General features: G+C 38.8%; 1 protein-coding gene across 3 annotated transcripts in view; it reads right to left on the bottom strand.

Annotated features, from left to right (window-relative positions):
* Positions 1-25,256, bottom strand: part of CPED1 (cadherin like and PC-esterase domain containing 1) — a 145,994-nt gene that overhangs the window by 79,929 nt on the left and 40,809 nt on the right. For all 3 annotated transcript variants that reach the window (XR_008449232.1, XM_054063250.1, XM_009563579.2), the window contains 5 exons: positions 16,452-16,608; positions 14,788-14,956; positions 3,712-3,854; positions 2,289-2,361; positions 692-859 (listed from right to left, as the gene is read on the bottom strand). Coding sequence is in view for 2 of the 3 variants with exons in the window: in XM_054063250.1 (XP_053919225.1) it covers positions 692-859; positions 2,289-2,361; positions 3,712-3,854; positions 14,788-14,956; positions 16,452-16,608 (710 nt within the window). In the remaining variant the exon portion in view is untranslated. The remainder of the gene's footprint in view (positions 1-691; positions 860-2,288; positions 2,362-3,711; positions 3,855-14,787; positions 14,957-16,451; positions 16,609-25,256) is intronic.

The raw sequence follows: 25,256 nt of genomic DNA, 5'->3' as shown, positions 1-25,256 counted from the left end.
TGAAATGTGGTCTCCTACAGAACACAAACTTAGGTAGTCGTATTATACATGTGCATATGTCTCCAACTTCCTACTTTATTCTGTCATAAATGTAAAACCTGTGACCCCATTTCAGTCAAATCTGTGTAAAAAGCAGAAGTTGTGTGGATAATTTAGTCCTTCTAAGTCTTGCAAACAAGGATATACCCTTAAAAGTGACCAGACTGAGAGAAATACTGGCAAAGGAGATCCTAGCTTGTTAGAAATAGTTTTCACTAGTGATGTAAATTTTATACAGATCCTATAAATGCAAAAAACTGTAAATAGATCTCACATTCAGAATAAGGCACAAAGTTGTAGGAAACAAAATTTCAGTGTGACGCTCATAAATCTACTTGTTTGAGTTAATCAGTTCTAGGTTTATGAAAATATACAAACTTGTATACGAAGCAAGACCATTTAAATAATTGGTGGGGAAATTACTTTGTTAATGTTTTAAATATATCTTTAAGTACTTTGGGGAATGACATAATTTGAGAGTGTAATTTTTATAAAAGAAAATTCAATTGTTCACTATGATTATGGTTTTATTCCTCAGAGTTCAGTAACAGATAGTTTTGATTAAATTAATTCTTCATTCTATAAATTGGCACCAACAATTTCAAATTGTAAATATTTTCAATATTAATAGGAAAAAGGTGAGGTGAACTACCTTGCTCAAAGCTGATCCATACATTTTCTGTAAAGCTTCTGTGAAACTAGATGTTGAGGATTTATTAGATAAGAGAAAATTAAATGTGTCTTCAAAAAGAAATTCTTTGAAAGTTTGGTCCTGAATATTTGATTCATCCTCATCTTGAAAGTCAAAGTTTTCATGCACCTGTTGGAGAAGAATATAAGAATTTATAGTTTGAATATTAAGTCCAGTCTTTTCAAAACCACAGATTGGAACTATTTATAAAAAAGAAAGTCATAATAACACTGGTAAAACAGATAGCATTATAATATAGCAAATGCTGTACCACATTGTCTATCGGAACTGCACACCATAATGTTTGCTGACCTCCAGTGGATAGAGAACAATATTGCATTCTAATGTGAACCTTTTTTCACCTGATTGATTTGAAATTTGATTTAAAAAAACCCAAAATACCAGTTTAGATGCTGACCTCTTACAAAACTCAGGTATTTAGGAGTTACTACAGTTGAAAGCAGAAGTTCTACAATATATAGATACAATTAATAAACTCATGTCTATAAAATACAAATAAATCAGCATTTTAGGATAAACATAAATATAATTTCAAACTGCATGGTCTGTACATACTCTGATTTCCAAGGACACTTTTCAAAGTCAAATGTCATAGTAATTATCAACCATTATTTTTTAGAGTAATTTGTATTTTCATAAGACACTATTAAACTCTACTGATTTACTGTACATTTATGGATTATGATTGATGGTTGAAACTACTACACAGGCATGTAAACATTATCCTTTAGGTTTAGTTTCTTTTCATATGTCCATTTTATCATTGTGTTTTAAGCATCTTTTTTTTTGTGAAAGATAGATTGACTGCACTGTTGTTACTAGAAACCGGAATGGATTTTAACTAAGGATGAATTTTAAAGGTATTCTCATGTAATTTTCCAGGAGATATTTTCTATTTCCTTTTTTTTTTTTTTTTGCTTTTTTTGTGTCATAAATATGGACAAAGATATTATATATCTAGGTATATACATGTTTGTATGTATATGCAGGGATAAAGAGAAGCAGGTGGAAAGCAGTACAACATTTGTTTCTGGCCAGGCTGTTCTATGGCAGCAGTGCTACAAAACTGGTACAGGGAGTTTATGCATAGATTATATTTTTCTGAGTTTGAGTGCCTTGAGGACCAGCCAGGTAGAAGGCAGCATAGTGGAGGTCAAGCAGGTCATGAACTGAAGAAGTACAATACAATTAATGGAGAACTTTAATTTGTTTTAAAAATCTACCTCTGATTTCATGAAATGCTTCCTATGGCATCTGTTTCACCGATACTTCGCTGGGCTGATAGTCTTTTAGTACAACAACTGAAAGGTTTGACCACTTCAGTGGTGTGGAGAACTTCATTCATCACAGGCACTCAGTCCCTTAAGAACCGGTTTCTCACAGAGCAGCTCTCCACTTTTACGCTAAATTAATATTAATGTTAATGCATTTGCACATTTCTCAGAGATTTGAGTGTACCTGTCAAAGAGTGTTTCTTGCTGTGTTCTTTTTGGTGTGAGTTTTTGGGGTTAAGCAATAATTTGTGTAATTTTCTCACCTCAAGGACTACTGGGTATATGGAGGTGCTGAATCCAATGTCAAAGGTCAGCATTTGAAAACATTGGCTGCATCTGAAATACAATATAACATGAATCAGATTCAATGACATCAGGCATTGTTGTGAAATATAGAACCATAGAACCATAGAATCTTTTAGGTTGGAAAAGGCCTTTACAATCATCAAATCCAACTGCAAACCTAATACTGCCAAGTCTACCACTAAATGCTACGTGACATACACACATATGTGAAGAGACAGTACGCAATACAGACTAAATAAAATTTCCAGAAAAGCTAGCAGCACTAAAGATAGACGGCGTCAGATTGTGAGTGGATGAAAACAGTGCTTTGTTAAAGTGTATTCATATGGCTGCCATTTAAATCAGCAAGGGAGGTGGACTACGCAGGAGGGAAAAATAAGAATTTGAATTTGATCAGAATGAGGTCCTGCAAAAGATCCAAAGACATTTGGAGGGCCATAGATGACAAAACTCTCCAGGCTCATTAAAGCTGAGGAGTTTTGCTGCAGCTATGGGAATGTTTGAAGGCATGGGCCAGGAGCTCTAAGCAAGCCTTGAGTTCCATAAAAAAGAGATATCCATCCCTTTGGTAAAAAAGTGTTAATTTGGACCACTGTCAAAATAGCTTCATCTTTCTTACGCTTCTCCCCTCCTCACTACCCTTACAATGTAAGCTTCATTTCCAACTTGTGTAAGTCAAACATTAAGCTTTATATTACTGCCACTAAAACACGTGGGTTCTCAAATAGCTTTACAAAACATAGAAGTGTAATAAATAGTAACATGTAGTATTTATCAGAAAAATGTCAGGGATGTGACATAGCATATATGAAAGAAGTATCAATTTTATTTAACAAAAATATTACACAATGAGAGTTGATTTATGTGCGAGAACTGTAACACTCTAAAAGAAGTGATTACCATGATTTAACACTCATAGAAATGTGTCTGTTACTGCCTACATATATTCTGTAAGGTACATTTCATAAAGTGTTCTACAGTGTCTCTTGTTCAGAGTGCCCACCACAGCCAGCACTGAATTATCTGAGCTACTCTAACATTAAATATTTGACATTTGACAGAAGGCTCACTGAAGGGAAATACAGTTTTATATATGTTAGAATTAGCCCAGTTGTGATTTCTCTTCATTTGTGCTGCCTGAAACACTTTATCAGGACAGAGCACCTCGTACTAAGTATTCATCATAACCTTTTCACAAAGTAGAGATACTGTGGATATTGAAGAGTTTTAATTCCTAAATGCAGCACATCCTCACATTATTAGGATGTATGAAATAGAGAGGAACTTTTGTCTTAGTAGTCGTGCGTTCTCTATGATCTTTATTCTGTTCTAAAGAGCTACTTTGACAACAGGATAGCACTACCACTGCAAGTCACTTACTGATTGAAAGAATTTGGTCCTGAGGCAGATGATTCACTGAAGACCTCAGTTATGATTAGAAGTTTGGTAATGACTTCCTTCATGTTGCTGAAGGCTTGTTGAGGAGAGCTGCTTTTGAAGAATATGTCAAAAAACCTTTGCAACTGTGAAAGAGATTATAAATATGAGTAAATTAGAGATCATAAATTAATAGGTTGGTAGAAGTAAAAATTGCCTTAAACATCAACTTCAGTTCTAATTCATTTGTACAGTAAAGTGATGTGAAAAGCTCCATGCAGCATACTAGTAGAGAATGAATTTCTGTTTACAAATAAAGATATAAGAAACAAACTCTGTATTAATTGTTTTTAAAAATATTGCTCACAGTTTATGCTTACTTTGATAAAACCTTTTGCTGTCGACCAATTCTAGGCAATGGAAATTACAAACACATATTTCTTCAGCAGTACGTAGTAGTACACTCAATATAAAAGCCTTTTCTCTTGTTAACATACAGTGCTAATGGGAATCCCACTTGACCTTGACTATAAATCCTAACCTGGGGTTGCACATCCTGAGGTTTTCAGACTCCTGAGCCCCTCCACCCCCAAGCGGCATATTCACTGGTGGCCAGGATAACACTGCCCTCAGCTGCTTTCATAATTCATGCATATTCACACATCTCATTACTTCAGATAGAGACTGAAAACAGCCTGGCTTCTGTCTTTACAGCCTCCCTTCATGTATTTATACACATTGATGAAGTCCCCCTCAGCCTCTGAAAAGCCCTTTCCTCATATAAGAAATGCTCCAGGCTCCTAATCAGCTTAGTGACTTTCTGCTGGACTCTCTCCACATCCTCTTGTACTGGAGAGTCCAGAAGTGGACACATTACTCTAGATGTGCCACAGGGGCTGACTGCTAGCTTATAGACAACTAGATGTCCACCAGGAGTTCTAGGTTCTTTTCTGCAAAGCTGCTTCCCGCGTCGTTGGCCTCCAGCATGTACTGGCTCCTGGGGTTGTTCCTTCTCAAATACAGGACTTTGCACTTCCCCTTGTTTAACTTCATAAGGTTCCTGGCAGCCTATTTCTCCAGCCTGAGAGGTCTCTCTAGATGGCAGCACGACCTTCTGGTGTATCACTCACTCCTAGTTTTGTGTCATTAGAGGGTTCACTCTGTCCCACCATCCAGATATTTAACAAAGACATTGAACAGGAATGGACCCAGTAGGGATCGCTGGGGTACACTGCTGGTTACTGGTGATGTGTTGTGATGTGCTGACACCAGGTCTTACAACATACTTCCATGCACTCTAGTCCACAGAATTTTCTAGACAGTATTGGAGCTTCCCCTTGTCAGCATGAATGCTGACAAGCCCTCTGGTCTGCACTGGCATGGATGAATGGCTTTCAGCTTCTTCAGGCAGCATATTACAGTTAAATGTAATGAGCTTTTTCCACCTTAGACAACAGTCCATATCACTGAAGTTGTAAAATTTAACCTTTTATTGTCAAGAAATTGCAAAGTAACCATTACAAATATAGCCTCGTCTCTGCCCTTTGGATATCTGCATCATGTTGAAATCCTGAGTTACATCACACTGTATTTTTATGCTGTAGAAAATTTTCTATGTGTATAGCAATTCCACAAAACTCCAGGCTAAAGAGCCCCAGAACTGTTATTTAGAAAGAGATTATGCAGATATCCAGGTCACACTCCATTTCATTGCCACAACAGGCAACAAGCAACAGGAATCTGTGCTTCCCAAAGTCTAAGATCACCAAAGCTGTGTTTCTCCAATAGAGTAGTACAAAGGCTAAGATTTAGAGTCATCTCAGAGTGAAATTGTCCCATTTCAGTTCCTTGTTCAGAGAAAAAAAAAATGTTAATTAAAATTTGCTTGCAAAATAAAAGATTTAAAATGAAGACTCATCTCACCAAGTTGGTTCTACATGGTTGGTCTTCGGCTTTCACAACTATTTCCAGCATCCAGCATCTCTGGATGCAGGATGTCAGATCCTGTACATCACTTACATTCCTGCTACACTGGCTTGCATCTTTTCTCTAATTTCCTAAATCTGCAATGGGTACTGAGGGTCTAAGTAAGAAGCTGTGTTATTTTGTTGCACAGGAAACCTAAGGAGTTGCAGAATTTTATAAGGCAAGATGAGGATAATTGGAAGGAATTGCAGGAGGGACAGAAAAATCCCATGTAGCTCATTTGCTCCTCACCATAAATCAGTTCCTAAGCACCTCAACACAAAGTACATACAAGGCGTATATTTCTGGTAAGAATTGATGTAAGACAGGCTGATTTGCCCTATTAACATTCAGAGCATGTTGTTGGCTATAATGGCCAACTGTTTCTAACACACAGGCTTTAAAATAAAACTACCTTCTCCGAGGAACTGCATTTTAGTTACAGCCTTCCTTAGCCAGACTAGAAAAGAAACATTGCTCAACAGGTTCTCATTAGGGAATATCAGGTTTTAGGACAATGTTTATTCTAATTCAGTGACTGAAAACAGATATTTAGTCAGGCTGGTTCAGGACCAACAGAGACAAGAGATGAATACTTCAGATTAAATTGCAATTAAAGAAAAAAAAAATCCTTTCAACAAGTTCAGGTTAGTTTTGACCCCTATGGATTCTACAATTTTCTCAGCAACTGTTAGGTAAAATGTACTGCAAGGATTAGGGGTGATAAGGTGTGAAAACCTGGAGCATCTTTAGGTTCTTCAGAATGGTCCCAACAAAGACATATAAATATTTGTGTTCAACTGCCAAGTATTAAAACCACTAAAATGAAGGTTTCTTCAGATGTTCACCACAGATGCTGGTTCTCTCACTTCCAGAGGAAACAGACTACCTGTCCAGCAAGATTCAATCTCATTATTGATTGAGCTTTTTCAAAAGCATCATTGAACAGTAAAAAGAGGACTGAAAAGGAAACTGGGAGCAATCAGAGGAATTTAGTCTGGGAGAAAGCTGACCTCTGGATGGCAAATTTTGAAGCAGGGAAGTAGGGGGACTAAGGATTAAATTTTAGTGGGCTGTAAAACTTAATGCAGACAAGCACATATATTTTGTACAATGGCACCACTGTATATAGAACTGCAAGACTTTTCAGAAGCTTGAAAATGTTCATTCATGTGCTGGATGCATACAGTTGGAAGTATGTTCCAGGTATTAATGTAATGCCTTAGAGAAGTGTGCAAATGCAGTCAAATTACATGGATCAAGCACACATTTTCTGTAAAGACAGAATGAACTAGAAATATTCTTAAGATTAATTTTAACTCATTGAGTTTTGCTCACTGATAACTACTTTTGCTTTAGGATAAGCCACTGGAAAAAAAGAAGATTTGGCTAACTCAATATCAATCTTACCTTGCTTTATCTCTACCTGCTTTTACATCTACTTTTTAAAATCTGCAGTCATTAAAATAAGGTTTATGATGTCAGTGACACAGATCCCTTTGACTCCTCAAAAATACACTGATGCATCAGTAGAAAGCCTTGACACACTGAAAAAAATGCAATTTAGTTGCCAAAAGAATTCCAATTTGCAAGCTTCATGGAGAGAGTTTTGGGGACTTCAGGAGAGTGGAAGAGTGTGGCACCCACAAGGCTAGATGTTAGGATGACTGTAGTATTTCCCTTGAGAGTATTTTCCTCTGGCAATTTTTCTGTAATTGAATTTCTTGGGAGAGATGCTGGGGCAGCCTGGGGCAGGTAGCTGAATGGTCAGCTGAGGATTGCCCTGACAAGGAGTATAAAAATGAACTGTAGTGATCTTTCTGAGACTACCTTCTAGCTGAGACTTAGCACAGTCCTGCCTCCTGATGAGACAGACAAGAAACATTTTCCTTGGCTAACCTTAGGAGTGGCAATAAATGCAAACTTAACCTCCCTTTCTTCACTGACTGCATTTATCAACTTTCTGTTGATTCTAACAGGCATTCAGAGGCACGGCTTACTTGAAGACAATTCACACAGGTGTCAAAACCTGTAGAGGAATCCCACTGTATAAGACTGCAAGGCTTAAGTCTACCTACAAGCTAAATGTCTAGGTTTCTTCTATACCTCACTGCAGAACATAGATGCTTGAAAAGCATGATTTATACCATCCTAAGGTCAACACCTCAAACCAGTGACAGTAATTACAACCTAAAACTGCTCTGTTCCTCCAGTGACTGTACAGGGCATCTAAATGAGACACTGAGGACAAGCAGGAGATATACCGCAGGAGTACTCACGCAGCCCACCCACAGACAATAAAACCTGTGTGCCTGGAATATACAGAACTGTCTGGGAGGATGTCTGTCCCAAACTTATGATAAAGAAGAAGGTGGCCATCACTGAAATTAAACAGTAACCAGGAAATTACACAGTGACTTTTGAAACAAGGAATCAGCTTGGGAAATGATATAAAAACAGCATGGAAATCTGCAATGTGAGGAAAGACTGTGGTGGAAACAGTGTCACTCAAAACCTGGTCAGACACTGCCAGAAGTCATCCCGCAGGCATCACAACTTCTGCCTAGACTTCAGGGAATATGGACATAGGTTTTATGTGGATACATGTGAAATGGGCAGAGGCAGAGCTAGAACCCCCACTTCTGCAAGCAGAGGTGCACACAAGAAGAGAAGCTGCATTCCAGGAGAGGGGGGGGTTTGTTTTTAACCTGTGCTGCCTGTGAGATAGGGTCTGGGTAAATATGGGTGAGTGGGTGGTTGTGACTACAGCTTCAGAGGGGTAGAAGGGTGTTTTGAAATGTGCAATGTTTATCAATGTTGTTGAAGTCTTTCGCATCATGGTTTACCTGTTCTGTAACTGAAATTGGTAGGGAGAGTACTAATTATTACTAGCTGCCAGTTAATTACATATCATCAATTAGACACTCTATCCTGGTTTTGGGTAAACAATATGAAATCATTTTTTTTTCCCTGCATCAGCATCTCACTTTTGGAGGTGTTGTTGAGCTCTGAACTTACTCTCTTGGACGAAAGTGATCGAAAATAAGAGGCTATCTGTTTATATCTGAGCAACCAAAGCATGACTTTTGGTTTCAAGAAATTACACTTTTTGAAGTAACAAAGGATGCCCTCTCCAGACTCTTCTGCTATGAATCAGAGCTGCTGCACTCTTTCAGATCAATTGGATCTGCAGGGTCTCGAAAGACTTAAGGTAACTCCTTGAAAAGAGCTGAGGATGCTTTCACTTGAATCAATTTAATACGTCTGATAATTTGCAGTGTAGGCTTTATACTCTCAGTTCATTTTTGTACATTCATTCTTCTTACTGGATCTATATTTGGTGAAATTTCTTCAACAAGTCCAAATATTTCTGGATGTAAGTAGTGATTCATAGATACAAAAATACTCTTCTACACACAGACAAAAATCTCTGACTGTACATATGAACGTATCTAAATAGCAAAGATGTCTGCAAGAAGAGTCTGGTTCCACACAGAAGACTAGAAAAAAACATATTTGTCAATGAAGCCATTTCCTATATTGCCTAACAGCACAGGCAGACCTCTGCACTGATCACAGCACACAGAAAAGGTAAGACGCTTCATGGGAGAAAAATGTACCCATAATCAAAATAATGGTTCCAGAATACATCACAGAGGAAAAAAGAGCAGGAGTTTGTCACAACTTCATAGTGTCAGCTTTAGGTAGGCCTGTTTATTCCACCCCTGTTTTATTGTTATAACGCATCATTTCTTTGAAGCTCTAACATGACACTTGACAAAGCCGGAAGCCACCGTATTATTCAGCTATTTTATGTAGTAAATTGCCCACTTATGTATACTTTTTTCTTTACTTAAGATTCTTTAGGGGGATTCTGTTTAATAGTTCGGGAGAAAAAACAGCCTTGCCCCTTAACACTTTAATAACTTATTTACATGGAGGAGAAAGGGCTGTTTGAGAGAGAGGTTTCTTATGAAGATCCTTTCTCACAAGACTTTAGTCCAAAGACAAAATGCCACTCACTGGCTTCAGCAACCACTACCCTAGCTCCTTTGACTGAGACTGAAGTAAGAATGGTTTCTCAACCAAGCATTGACTTCTCAGTGGAAAAGTAAAGGTATTTATTAACAGTATTTCTCAGCTCTCTGTGAGGAGCAAAAGTGGACCAAGGGAAACTGGAAATCAAAAAGGGAAAAATAAAAAGAAGAATCAAGATATGGGGAGGTACATCTGGAAAGCTGGGATCCACAGAAGGGCACTCTTATAGGGCTTCCATGATTGAACAGCCAGAGTGAAATGTTCTAGACCATGAGAAAAGCAGAGAGCCAAGAGTCTGGGGTAACAGTGTAAAGATTTACTTATGACAGATCCACATGTTATAAAGAATAATCATCCTAGAGCTCTTACTAGATCAACTGGGATGTTCATAATGAGAAGAGCAGAAAAGAAAGAACTCCAGGAAGAATTTTAACCTTATTTGTGCACTGTATGACAGATTGACACAGACATCGAGATGGTAAAGAAGGAAGGATTGTTCATTCTTTTTCTTAAGACAGGACATAGGGGTATGAAATTCAGCAATCAGGTAGAAGTTTTAAAGCAAAAAAAATTATTCTTGCTCAAGAAACACATAAATAATAAGTAGAGTCTCACTGCCACAAGACATTAGGAAGACCAAGAGCTTTTGTGGATTTAAAAAAATCTATTAGAGAATTGCATGACATAAAAGTCCACTGGAGCCTATTAAATATAAAGACGTGTTTTGTATTTCTAACCTTGCAAGTTACCAGAAATAGCTATAGTCTGCCTACAGACGAGTACCACTTTATGCTTGTCCTGTAACACAATTTTGTGATGCTTTCTTGCCTGGTTGTTGCTAGAAAGAGAATGTTAGGCTAATCCTGTATTTGATCTCCCCCAGACCAGATTTTTGTTCTTTTATCTTTAAAAAGAGAAATTATAGGGCTTTAGATACAATGAGGACAGAAAATAGAAATGCCATTTACATTATGCTCCCAGTCTCCCAGAAAGAGAAGCATTACAGCATTTGATTCTCTGTATGGGCTACTTCCAAGAAAAGTGAAACGAATATTCTAAGTTCTTACAGAACCTAATGAACAAATTCAATTTTATTCCCAAATAACCCTGCAATTTATTATAATTAATTAAGAGTTGATGGTAATTTTCTTTTGTATTTTCTCCTCATAAGCAACAAGGCAAGAGTATGGAATTCGTAACTAAAACAAAGGGAAAAATTCCTGAGCCTTTCTGCTTTTTCTGAGCATTTTTCTCTATCTACGCCTATGTTTGCATTCTATCTAACATTAAATGTCTGTGGCTATTACTTGAAGTAGTATAAAAACTGGCCACTTGAGGGCAATCGATACTGCAGCCTAATTCTCATAGTGTTAGGCTCTAAGCCAGAACTCCAGGTTATATAAAAAGATGTATTTCCTGAGTAGTTGCGAGTCTAGTTTTACTTTCATGTTAAGTATAAGAAGTATTTATTTTTACTCATGTTTCCAAATGCTTAATACACAGAGAGAGGATTTCAACAATGGTTATAGTGACATTTCCACAGCAAGCTTAACAGCAAGCTGCTTCAATAAATTATGCTTACTTCACTGCACAACTGCAAAATCACTTAACAGCATAGTTTCAGCTGAGGTTATCAAGAGTTATACAAGAACACCAGTCAAAGAATTAAAATCTGTGAGGCATCTGCCTATTTTGGGTGGGTGAAGGCACAGTGAGCCAGAGCAAGGACTGTGGGAAGCTGCCGACAGAAGAGCTCTCATAGGTGATGTAGAATGTAGCATTACTGCAGTCGACGAATGTGCATCTCTTCATTAAGAACTGGGACCAGGTTTGGAAAGGCTAATGGCAGGGCAAAAGAAGCACTTTAAAGTGTGTTAAACCTTCAGGTGATTAATCATAAATGTTTCGCATGCCAGCATCTATAAAACAGAAAATTATTCAGAGGTCAGCCTTCTGCTCAATAAACATGCATAATTTTGACTAACACAAGGAGGATTATTACATACATTGACAGAGACCCATGCCTTAATTGGTTCCATATGCAAAATAGGAAGCTTCTATTTTATTATTAATTTTTCAATGCATAGATGGTCTAAATAAGGAGTTTCCAAATTTCGTCAAGAAAATAAGGCTATTATGCAAGTCTTATACCAAAACATTTGTGAGGCAGAATGCCATTCTCTCCCACGCATCTCCTGCATCTTCCCAAGCAAGGCCCAAATCTAGAGTCACAATTTTGCTACCCCTTCACTACACACAGAATCCTCGTGCAAGTTCAGGATTGACCTTATTTTGCTTTCTGAGCTAAGATACTAAAATATGTATAATCCAGAGAAAACCTGGCAGCTGGTGAACAAAACACACTTGAACTCTTCCTGAACTGCCATTTGACCAATGCTTATTCACAGAGTCATTCTGAAGCCTTGCCACTAGGATTAGAATAAGTAAACAGGAATTGTAAAAATAATTTACAATACTTTACTAACAAAGATGCATTGGGGAATGCAGCATTATTTAATAATTAATTTTTTTTTCCCTTTATACCATTTCTCTTAATCATTTAATATCATTTGGTACCCTACATCCAGTCTTTTCAAAAATCTCTCTTTCATAAATACTACATTCTGGTTGCTTCTAGCAACTATAAAGTGTTATTGTACATTCAGGATCAAATTTTTGAGTTAATATACTTAGTTTGCAATAATAATGTGGTAGCCATAATTGTGGATTAATTTCTCATTGACTATAGTTTAATTATACCGGTATGGGAAAATTTGCTGACCGGAGACCTAGATACATTGGAGAGGTCTCTAAATTATTGTGCAGCATTACTGAAAGCAGCACATCTGTGATGGCAATGCAGCAGATTAAAATTATTCTCATCTGCTCATTTAAAAAAACAAAAAATAGTTAGCTGCGCTTGAGGAAAAGAACGGTAAACATTAGAAAATTTTTCCAGAGCAAAGTCTCCTCTACAGGCATGTTCAGTCCCAAGTAATACTGATGGGCATTCTGTCAGTCAGTGGAAGAATAGGTTTTAGAGATCCTTTCTGTCTTTATTGACTATTGACTGGTTTAAGTGTCACAATTTAACAAACAATTTTTCTTCCTACACAACAGAGGTGGCAGACTCTGAAATCTTAGGAGCTTTCTGCACCAGGTTCCTTGGCTAGTACAGGTATGTGTAGCTTCACTGGCTATTTTGGGAAAGAAGACGACTCTGCGGGCATTGTATGTCCAACTGGCAAGAAGTGACGGCTCCATGACATTTATGCAAAACAATGTAATCTCAGCCCAAAGGCTGAGGATAGGATACCAATGATTGAATTCAAACCTTTTCCCAAGTATTGTTTTCTGATTGATGATCTTCCACCTCTTGCCTCTGCACCTAGCACAGAAGCCTCTCTGTGATTATCCCAGCAGTGCCCTCTGGCCACTCTATGAATTCCTAGTGTCTCACTTGTCTTGGAGACTCCCTATCTCCTCCCAGGTTCTTTACAGGGCATGCTGTTTAAGTTGAGAGTCACTCTACTTTCCATCATTTTGTTAATTTGCATTTCAATCTATATATCTCAAGAAATGTGCATTCTGTGGTGCCTATTTTTTGTTTATTTCTTGCTGTTTTGACAAGCATGCCTAAAGCTATCGAAGATATAACACCACAGTAGCAGTAACCAGACTGGAACTGCAGTAGATGTGCTGCTGCTTCTATACATCATTTTTATTGCTTCTTCAGCTGCTGAAGTGCTCTGTAAATGGTGGCTGGTACCCTGTTCAGCAGAATTCACTCAGTGGGAACTATTTTACAGAGCCATATCACAATTACTAGTAACTACTAGTCTTTAAAGTTGTCCCTACTTCAGCTGCATTAGTCATGCAGCTGGACATTGTGCTATTTTAATAAACATGAAACAAACCTGTAACCCAAGGTTTGAAAGTGAGTGACCATTAGTCTTCTTAAGTGTAAATAGAGGAATGATATATTTCCTTGGGCTTCCACAGCTTCCAGTAGGGGAAAGGAAGAGAAGTAGGTACATCTCACCTAATTTGGCAATCTAGAATATGGCATGTTCTCTAAGAATATCATAGCGCATGGCAGGAAATAGATGTTTTAGCACGAAACTCATGTCATTCCAAAATTAATGTCTAAACTGGGTGAGATGATTTGTTCTCTGGAGGAGTCCGGCATCGTCAAGAGTCCTAACAGTGACACCACAGCACTCAGATGGATCCAAAGTCAAGACTTGTTCCTACCCAAAGAGTGCTACATGGGCAAAGTGCAGCTATCTGATGTTGGCTGCTGTGGGAGCTGATCTATGTGACCTCAAGAAATCACTGCTGTTTTGTGACCTTATTCCTTCAAAAGGAAACAAGCAGCCACAGAACTGTATTTCCTTCATGAAAAGCTGTCGTCTTGCAAGCACAGTTCCTTGATGAAAGAACAAAGGAGTGGGAAAGTATATTTGGAAATCCACAAGGCTGCTGAGAAAAAGAGACATGGAAAGAAAGGGGTCTCTCCAGGCCCTTGGAGATGTTCAGAGTAAACCCAATTAAAGCACATGTGAAACATCCTTCTTCATAAAACCTAGAGACCATGGGAGGACCACCCTCTTCATGGTATAATTCCTTCCCCTGGTTTAGAAGTCCCTTGACCCTCCTCCACTCTGTCTTACTGCATCTGAAACAAGAAATCTAAACAAACCATTTAAAATATTTACTTTCCTTCTTTATAACATTGTCGATATACAGACAAAAGAGGTTACTGCATGACAGCAGCCCCACTGCTATCCTTTAGAGAAAACCTTGCAACTGCTGTCAAATGTCACCAATAAAAATGGGCTCTGAAGCAAGAAAATCCCAGAGCCCTTCAAAACCCCCACTGCACAGGAAAACTTCTCCCTCCTTCATTAATCAATCCTCATTCATTCTGAGAAATCAGAATTTACATTAGGAGAATATTCACGTCAGGTGGAGAGTGCAAATAAAGAAGGGGTAAAAGAGAAGACCAACATTATGTGGTTTTTGATCTCTGTAGTTCTCCTGAAAGAGGAAAAATTATGAAATTAAATATTTTACCTTTACAGAAAAGTGCTTCTTCTTAGGTGGATGCCAGACAGTGGCAGTTGAATGAATGAATGCTCGCAGAGGTGTTAAGGATGTCACAAGCACATATGCTTTCATGATGACAGAAAATTCTTGACCTTTAAGGATGTCCTTGTGGTCTGATAATGCTGATACCTGATTCCTGGAAAGTAGTAAGAATATATAGCATTAATGAAGTGCTTTTGCAAATGAAGAAAATGAGCTATAAGAAAAGAGTGAAATACCAAAATTAGTGGAAATAGTAAAATTAACCTTTTCCCCCCTAAGTTAAACAACACCATAGATGAAACCAAGCAGGCTGGAACAAAGCTTTATATAATTTTTTTTTATTGCTTTCAGTATTTAAAAATCTTGATTTCCATACATAGAAAGTAACTATGTTAAGAGAGAGTTATGTTTGAGAGTAGATATGAGTAAATGCATTGTGGGTGTGTCGTCATTGCTGCATACCCAGGATATTCAGAGTAAAACTAAAAATATTAAAGAAATCCAACCAGCTTATATAACAGAGGCACATACTCAAGGTACCCAAATTTAACATTGATTTGTAGTGAATTCAGAAAAAAACCCAATTGTGGAAAGATTGTGCTATTGTTAGCACTTTCTTCAATGTAATCTAGAAACACAAAAATGTGGTACTGCATGCTTTCTCTAATGGAAGTCATGAACCATGACTCCAAATATTATGAGTGACTATGACACCAAGAAATAACCCACAATAAATCAGCTAAACATAAAACAATTATGCAAGTTAACTTTGTATAGGAAGTGACATGGCTCTCTAGATACTGGTGTACAGCTCCCATAGTTCACGAAAAAATAATCAGCTATAGAAACAAGACAGGGAAAAAAAAAACAAACCCAAGGAGAAAAAAACCTATTTTTTAAAAGCTTACTTGGGGTAATATGAGCCATACTTTGGGCATATTCACAAATGTGATTGTTATTCTGCCTGCTAAAATCTCTGAGTATCAATCTTCCTCACAGAAAATGCAATGAGAAAATAACTATACAAATTAGGCACCGCTAAGACTGGTTACTGGTAAAAGACACAGGGGTCTCCCTCCATTTCTGTGTAATCTTTGGCAATACATGATCTTTCCAGACCCTAATTTTACTACCCGCTAAAGGAGTCTAATAACACCTATCTTAAAGAGACTTCTTCATCTCCTTTGCAGAATGGTAGGGCCGCACAGCATAAAATTTGTGAGATACTGTAACATAGGAAACAGCACTTGGACAGTCAATTCTCAAGTACTTCATAGTTCTTCACCTAAAGGAGGGTCTCTGTGCAAGGGACTACACAAGTGTGTCTGCTGTAGGGGCAAGGCAGGGATGGGAGCAGGAAACAGCTCAACCATCACAAGACCTAAATATTCAGGGGTGTCTCTGGGTCTGTATTTATCTGTGTAAGTGTTTCAATGCCCTTAACATAAAGACTTAGCTGTTTGCACACAAAACATATGCAAGTTTGGCTAGTATAGAAACAAACATTATGCAAGTAGAAGAGATACAATGTGTCCAAGTGCCCCATCTGCTGCAGTCTCCTTGCTTACTACATTCTGTGCCCCTGACTCCCAACTAAAAGCATGATGAAGCACTCGCGGCTTCCAAGGGTGGAGTATCCATTAGCTTACAGCTGTGCACTCATGCTCTGCTTCCACCAGTACTGCAGATGGGAAGTACGTGTCTTGTCAATGTTTTCACCGCCCTGGGACATGTTGCTTGCAGTGCTGGCCCTTGACAGCCCAGGCTGGCTGGAGCACTCTGGGGTGATGATTGGGAGCTGCAGGTCTGAAAAAAGTAATAGGGGATGAGAAAGAATGTCAGCAGAGCATTGAAAGTAGCAGTCAGCTCCCATTGTTAAGAATAAGATGTGTAAAATACAATAGGTAGAGAGGAGCTACCAGTAGGTAGAGAAGAGCTGCCAGCCTCAGTTAGAAATATAAAATAACAAATTCTGAGACTATAACCCTCTTTGGCTCTGTTTGCAGAGAGCTTTATGTCCACCAGGTGCCCCCCCCTCCAGCTGCAACCTCAAGGGCTAAGCTACTTCTCCCACTTTATAGGTGAGTGCCCTTTATAGGTGACACATACAAAATGCATCCCTGTCCCTCTTTTTCTAAGCAGAAATCCTTTATTTAAATATGGAATGCTAAAACTTTGTTTCTCACATAGCCCTAATCGCAATTAATTGGGATATTTATTTGGCTAAAGACCAAGGGACTGTAATCACACAGATATCTCAGTAAATAACCACATGTCCCTGTATTTAGGTCCATCATTTAAGGCTATATTTTGTAGTTACTGTATGGAAGGCTTAGTTCTGCCACTGAACACTGGTAGCAGGATTGATGTACCAGAATTCTCAAGATTACTGAGGCATGTGACTATTAATAGTAATCAAAATATTGTGATGTGAAATCAGTCGACAGGTGGTATCATTTGCTACTTTTACTATGCTGATAAAAAGGAATGGAGCTCTTACATTATGTCATTATTTCATGTAGTGTGGTTTTCATTAATTCTAACACACCGCACATTTCAAGAACTTAAGTAACAGTCAGGGAAAAGTCAAGCTGTTCACATTATTCACAAACTTATTACTTATCTTTTTAATGACATATTGCATCATGCAAATGTTATTAATTTATTTGTATAGCTTCTTATGTAAAGTATGCACTCTTAACTTTGGTAATAGAATGAAAAATAAAACTGAAGTTGTATTTCTGGCAACAAGCTGTGAGCAGCCATTCAAGGAAAAAGACTACTCATTTTCATACAGATCCTGTTAAAAGACATTGTGATTGTCTAAGTTTATTGGCTATTCATCAGATCAGCTCAGTTCAGCCTTCAAAGCTCAAGTGGTATCTAAAACATGCACCATTTTTCCAGGATTAAAGGCTTTACTTATCAAAAATAAGCACTTATTAATGTAGCATCTCATGTTCAGATTATATTCTTAGTTACATCTTTGTGTTTTGTTATGCATTATAACTTATTCAGACTTTGTAAGTGACTACCTGCCTGTTGATGGTACAGAGACAAACAGACTACTGTCTGCCTACTTGGCTGCACACTGGTAACAGGAGTAAGGCAGTAAAATCCTATTAAGTCACAATTTAGCAGACTTGCTTCTGAATATGCACAGGGAGCAGATCTGCTAAATCAAGTGCTACTTTTAACATATCTGCCTCTAAAGACATGGGGGCATTTCACTATGGCCTTTGACACAGCTCCCCACAACATTCTTCTTTCTAAATTCGAGAAACATGGATTTGATGGGTTGACTGTTCACTGGATATGAAACTGGTTGGATGGTCATATTCAGAGAGTAGTGGTCAATGGCTCGAAGTCCAGATGGAGATCTGTGACAAGTGGTGTCCCTCAGAAGTCAGTAGTGGGACCAGTGCTGTTTAATATCTTCATCAATGATAGAGACAGCAAGATTGAGTGCATCCTCAGCAAGTTTGCAGATGACACCAAGCTGAGTGGGGCAGTTGCCACATCAGGAGGACGGGACATAAACCACAGAGACACGGACAGGCTGCAGAATTGGGCCTGTGTGAATATCATGAGGTTCAACAAGGCCAAGTGCAAAGTTCTACACCTGGGTCAGGGCGATCCCAAATTTCACTACAGGATGGGGGATGATGTGATTGAGAGCAGCCCTGCAGAGAAGGACTTTGGGTGCTGATTAATGAGAAGCTCAACAGGAGCCAGCAATGTGCACTAGCAGACCAGAAGGCCAACCATATCCTGGACTGCATCAAAAGAAGTGTGGCCAGCATGGCGAGGGAGATGATTCTGCCCCTCTATTCCTCTCTTGTGAGACCTTATTTGGAATACTGTGTCCAGTTCTGGAATCCTCAACATAAGAAGGATATTGAGCTGCTGGAACACGTCCATTGGAACAGGTCCAAAGGAGGGCTACAAAGATGATCAGAGGGGTGGAGCACCTCCCATGTGAGAACAGGCTGAGAGAGTTGGGGTTGTTCAGCTTGGAGAAGAGAAGGCTCCGACATCTTACAACGACCTTCCTGTACCTGAAGGGGCTAAAAGAAAGCTGGGGAGGGACTGTTTACAAAGGCTTGTAGTGATAGGACTAAGGGCAATGAATTTAAACTGGCAGATTTAGACTAAACATAAAGAAAAATTTCTTCGCTACGAGAGAGGTGAGGCACTGGCACAGGTTGCCCAGGGAAGTTGTGGATGCTGCATCCCTGGAGGTGTTTGAGGCCAGGTTGGATGGTGCCTTGGGCAGCCTGATCTAGTGGGATGTGTCCCTGCCCACGAGAGAGAGAGAGAGAGCAAGAGTGCAGTCCTTAGAGGACTAAGTGAAATACTGGTTCTGAACTGCTGTCCCAGAGGATCTATTTTTCACACTGACTATGTAGGAAAACTAAGCTACTTACTTGCAGCTGCAAATATTAGTCAGAGTGTAAAGTTTGATCATACAGCTTTGGTATTCAGGCAAAACCAGAATTATTAGAACTCATAAAGGTGCTCCATAGTGCACAAATGACTTCTGAGATCTTCTGATTTATCCTCACATTGGTAAAAAGGCAAAACTCAACACGCCAAGCCTTGTTCCTCTGTAACTTGGTATTTTAACACATCCATCATGAACAGCCCAGCACTGTCATACTCTGGAGTTCAAATCTCATGGCCTAGATCTTCAAACAGTGATATTCTGATCTCTTGACCATGAGTGGGATCAAAGTCACACAAAACCCAATGAAGCCTATGAGAGTAATCCAAGTTACCCCTTTGCCAATGCTGCCTAGGTTCTCCTGTCTTTATGACTACAGTATGCAGCTGAAAGGAGGCAGAACTGTGCTTCCAGACCAAACCACTGGATAGACGATCCTTAGTATTGCCCTAAGTCATTGCAAAATACCTCTCTCTCTCTATATATATATATATAAAAAAAAAAGGGAAAGTTGCCATGTCTTAAGTGTCAGAGTGTTGGTGATTAGCATAGAGAACAAGGGACAATGCTTGTAAATTATTCCTCGTACTACAGAACATCCTGTTGGTATGGTGCCTTATACACCTCTATTGGTTTGTGTTAGCATCCACCTGGGAGAAAGACAGTCACAAGGTGGCTGGAAGAAGGAGAAAAGGGGAATGAGACTGCCATCAGGCATTTACACCTTTGAGATGACACACAGCATGCACACCATCAGACAGAGTTAATGAGGGCGTGACAGTTGCACACTTTGGTGAATCTGCTTTTAGTAAACAATGAATACAGTTATAGTAATAAAGAGACATCAGCAGCACTTAACTGCAACACACTCAGCTGCATCAGTCCTCATGGCAACTTCTCACCTGCTCTCACACTCAAAAGCAGTAAAAGTGTTTATTAGAGCTGTAAATTTGTTAATCAACATTATAATCAATGAGAATTAGCCTGAATTGCCTTTACTTTTTGCAGTAATTGCCATGTTTTCCCATCTTGAAATCACTCTAGAAGCTGTTGTTAATTAGTCCTTCTGAAGTACATAAATAACATCAACATTTTATAATAGAAGAGGTGAGGCAGGCTCAGCATTTGATATGTGTCAGGTAGCTTGGGAAGCCAAGCTAGAAAGAGTCCCAGCTTCCTAGTGTCATGTCCAGATTATACCCCCTCTTTCAAAAATCCAAATCTTAATATCAGTAGTTTTTGTAGCAGACTATAAAGGTCAAATGGGAAAAAAAAGACATAAACTAGAATAAAACATATTCCCTTTTAAAGTGCTATGCAGTAATTGAAAGGCTACACAAACTATTGTGTTTACTGAGAGGCAGCTGCATGCCTTGCTGCAAGTACCTTTTGCTTCTGTCATTTGTGATTATCATAGAATAATAGAATCACTAGGTTGGAAAATACCTTTGAGATCATAGAATCATAGAATGGTTTGGGCTGGAAGGGACCTTAAAGATCATCTGGTTCCAACCCCCCTGCCATGGGTAGAGACACTTCCCACTAGATCAGGCCTCCCGAGGCCCCATCCAACCTGGCTTTGAACACTGCCAGGAATTATCAAGCCCAACTATACCTGTCCACAACTAAATCATATCCCTAAGCACTTCATCTACCCATCTTTTAAATACGTCCAGGGATGGTGACTCAGCCACTTCCCTGGGCAGCTTGTTCCAGTGCTTGATAACCCTTTCAGTGAAGAAATTTTTCCTAATGTCCAATCTGAACTTCCCCAGTGCAGGTTGAGACTGTTCCCTCTCACCCTATCACAAAGGATCTATGGCCAGATACTTGCTTTCACTTAAAAAAATTCTTCACTTCCTCAAAATTCTGCTTCGAAGAAGTTTTTTTATGCTGATATCTCTGTCATCTGTCTCTGTCTGATGCCACGGAAAACACCAACAAACAGCACCACTTTACTTCTCCCTAGAGTGTTCTTTGCGATACCATCTTCATGGGTAAGGATGCCACTACAAGTTCTCAGCTGAATTCACACATTAGCCCTCTAACCACAACAATGGATGAAACATAGAACTGAGACATAAGAACTGCTAGGGGACATGAAAAGGAGGTATGAGATCCACCAAAGCAAGTCAACACCTCTAGATCAATAAAAATAAGCTCCTCTTTGTCACATGAACTGGTGGTAGATATTGTTCTGTCAACTGCAATGTCTTAAAGTACCACAGGGTCAAACAGATGAGTTGGCAGCAACAGCTGATAGCTAATGCAGCAGTTACACTGACATCTAATGAGGCCTTTCAAGTATTTTACACAGCTATGAAGTCTTACTCCCTCTCTCCCCATATCCAGCTCCCAAGTTATTTACTTGTCTTTGGCTCAGAGTTCTGAAGTGTAACATGAGATTCAATGCACACACAATAAAAAAACCGCTGATTTAAGAGTTGTGATGTGTGGCTGAGCTAAAGGTTTACCAATAGCTAGAAGTACATTGGACAAATTAAGGCTTCCTGAAGCAGAACCAGGTCAGTGTCGACACGGCTGCAGCCACGTTGACTGGTGGTAAATGGAATATATAGGTTAACGTGAACATCTGCAAAAGTAAGGAATTCAGCAGGAGAAGACTCTACTGATTGAATGAATTGAGTTACATTAAAAAAAATTCAAAGGAAACAGAAGATGAATGAGAATGTGTCCTCTTTATCCTTCCTTTTATGTTATCCTTTGATGTTACAATGAGGATTAATATGGTTTTGTTTGTTAATTCTTTATACTTTGTTCAAGAACAATTAGGCTATGTTTTACGCACTTCAAACACATAATAAGGAACAATTAAGACTATTGCCCATCAACTATCAGATCTGTCAGAAACATTTCAAGAGCAATTGAATCACCTTGGGAGCCCTTGGTTGTTTAATGAAGCACAAAGCTAGAGATGTAAGGAAACTGCAGCTAAGGTGTTGTGCTTTGTTCTAAGCCAAACACATTGTCCATTTCTTTCATAAAGGACATCATAACCTCAGTACAGAGTCTTCATCCAGTTGCTTTTCTTTTTAGTGGGGAACACATCACTTTAGAACATGAAAGTGCATTAATTCTGAAAGTGCATAGGAGATTTTCCACCTGCATAGAAGCCTTCTGAATTTCTTCCTAGGTTTTAATAGTGGTAGTCTGTCTCTAGCAGGAGCCTGAATTCTCTCACACAGGAAAAAAGAAGAATGATAGTCACGTCACATCATTTCTCAGTAGTTTCTGCAGCACAATATTCAGAAAGGACTGAGAACAGGTCATCTCTGTCAGCCTTGCAGATTTGCTTTTTGACAGGGTATCTCAGTGAGTTAGAAGAACTTCATATTGCATCCTGCACTGGAATCATCCATTTGCCTGACTGGAGTGGGCTGCTGGAGCACAAAGAGCACATTTCTGATACAGGCCAGGCAAGCCACAGTGCTACATGGTCCTATTTGCATGGTCTTATTTGCAGCTGGGCAATTTTCCAGACTTTGTAGGTTGGAAAGGTGTGTTAAACAGCTGCAAAGATTGCTTCACATCAGGAGATGCTTAAAAAACTTTCATACAGAGTCTTAGGCAGACTTTTGAGAACTTCCAAGAATATGGGGTTTTGATCAAAACAAAGCCTACTATCCAGAACCTTTTGTTCAGTCATACATAGCAGGCTGCTTAAAGCTGCATAACCATGAAAGTAATGAGCATTAAAAACACACTTTTTTTTTTTTTTCATTTTTCAGTGTTGATTTTGGAGGATGGATGATTTCAGTTGAACTACTGCTGTTACTTGCCTTGAGGTCATTACAGGCTTGTCACAGAAAGCAGACCTATTCTATTTAATTGCCTCCTGTTATCCATTTGACCTATTGGATAAAAAGACTTTGAAACAAAGATTAGTGCTCTCCTATGGCTTGCACATTATGCCCTGAGGTTGCTAAAGAAAGAGAAAAAAAATCTTTGACACTCAGTTTTATAACCCATGCATTTAGAAAAGGGTGGCTGTGAAACTCAAAGCAGATGCTGAATATCTAAAGGAAGTCAGGAAGACTAGAAGCAATCCTAGCCTCCAGTGAAATGCAGGAAAATTTCTATTGATTTCATGAAAATGTTTTCTTGCTTGATACTTAGCAATCCCATGATTGTTTTGACACATGTTACTGTTTCATTTGTGATGTGCATATTGCTGCACGTTCAATAACCCACCCACTACTGACTGTTGAGCTAGCTGTCCTTAAAAGGTTTTCATACTAAAACAATGCAGTGATCCTTCCCTCTGTAATACAGTTAATCTCAAAGCAATCCACCCTGAATATTTAGAATGGAGAAATTTCAAACTACTGGTCATTTCTGGAAAATTGAACTGTCTAAATTATGTTTAGTGTAAAATAGAAAAGTTTGCAGTAAAGAAAATGTAGATGGAAAGGAATTTAACGTGTTGGTTGGAATGCACTGAAATCCATGCCTAAAAACACTCATGAAGTTTCAGAGTTAAAAAGACAGAACTATGATAATGCACCATTTTGAAAGGTGTGTTATTCATTTCTCCCCTCTAAAAAACATCAGCAAATACAGCTTCAGTTTAGATTAATTATTTACCATGGTTTTCACTTCTCTGTTTTAGCAGGTGAATGGAAACCAGTATTTATTAAATACTGTATTTGCTTCTTCATTCCTAAAGCATCCTCACAGTTAAAAGATACACGTTTTTTTCAATAGTTTCCAGAACAGCTGCTTCCTCTGCGTGCACCCTTCATACTAAAACTTAAATCTACAGATGAGCTATAAAAAACTTTGGAAGAAACAACAGCTGGCTGACTCTTACCTGATTAGAGCCACAGCTACAATTCCGTACTAGTAACAGGGTAGAATATAGAATAGCATAGGCCAAGTAATTAAATTAATTTAGCAGCTCTACTTCTTTTCAGTCTCCTTATATTTGCTGTTATTACAGAAGTACATTTTATTCCTAGCTGAGATCTGACCCTGTCATAAAACCAAGAAAATCCTGCCCCATGTAGTTTATCACCAAATTAACTCAAAAGAAGTTGATTTTATTGGCTGTTCTCAAGGCTCTTAGCAAATTCGGTAGCAGAAAGGTAATAGGCACAAAACTGACCACAACTGGTGTGGTGTGCAGACATTTATAAGGAACAGCTGGCAAACCCCCCTATAAAAAGCATGTTTCTGTCACAGAGATGTTGAATTATTACAGCAGAAAATAAATTAATTCTATAATTTCTCTCTTACATAGGTGGCCCCATGGGGCTTTGTTTCCTCCCTTACCCTCATCCCCCTTTCAGCTGAGTGTAGAGTAACCCAGCAACACTGGGGACAGGCAGGGCAGATTTGCTATGTGGGAGGAGGGGAAAGCTGGGGTGGGGTTATCACAAGACAGTAAACACATCACATAGTGAGAGCACAGTGAGAGCACAGAACTATCTTGGCTATCCCTTCCAGCAGATTTCATTAGGGTCTTGTCTGTCCCAAGATTTTCTATGTGATAAACACTATTGGCCAGACCCTCAGGTCACCAAGTGAGCATGCAAGGCTGGTAGACAATCATATAGACTCTGCACTAATGACGCTAATAAAAAGAAACACAGAAGGGAGGCATACAACAAAAGTATTAGTTTAAAAAGAATCAGTGATCTGCACGGGTAGAAAAAACAGCTATGCATGGCATTGGCTGGACCCTGGAAGTTACGAAGCAAGACAAATGCTTATGTGGACAGACAAACTACTATGGATTGCCTAGGGAACGGCTAAATTAGGGAACATTTCTACTACTTTATCAGGCAAAACTTGTCAAAGAGATGATTTGTTTTGCATACTTTAGTATGCCGTTCCTGTGCCCTGAACTGAGGGTGGGCAATTCTCCTCACATGGTAGACCTTAGTCCTCTCCATCTCACAGCTGAGAGCAGATCCAAGAGGCAGCCAAGCCCAGTTCTCAGCCCACCAGTGATGAGATACTGAGTATGAGCAACTGAAATCTCTTTGCC

The sequence above is a fragment of the Cuculus canorus genome, chromosome 1, assembly GCF_017976375.1.
Source record: "Cuculus canorus isolate bCucCan1 chromosome 1, bCucCan1.pri, whole genome shotgun sequence".
Classification (NCBI taxonomy): Eukaryota; Metazoa; Chordata; class Aves; order Cuculiformes; family Cuculidae; genus Cuculus; species Cuculus canorus.
This window is presented reverse-complemented; position numbering and strand designations above follow the sequence as displayed.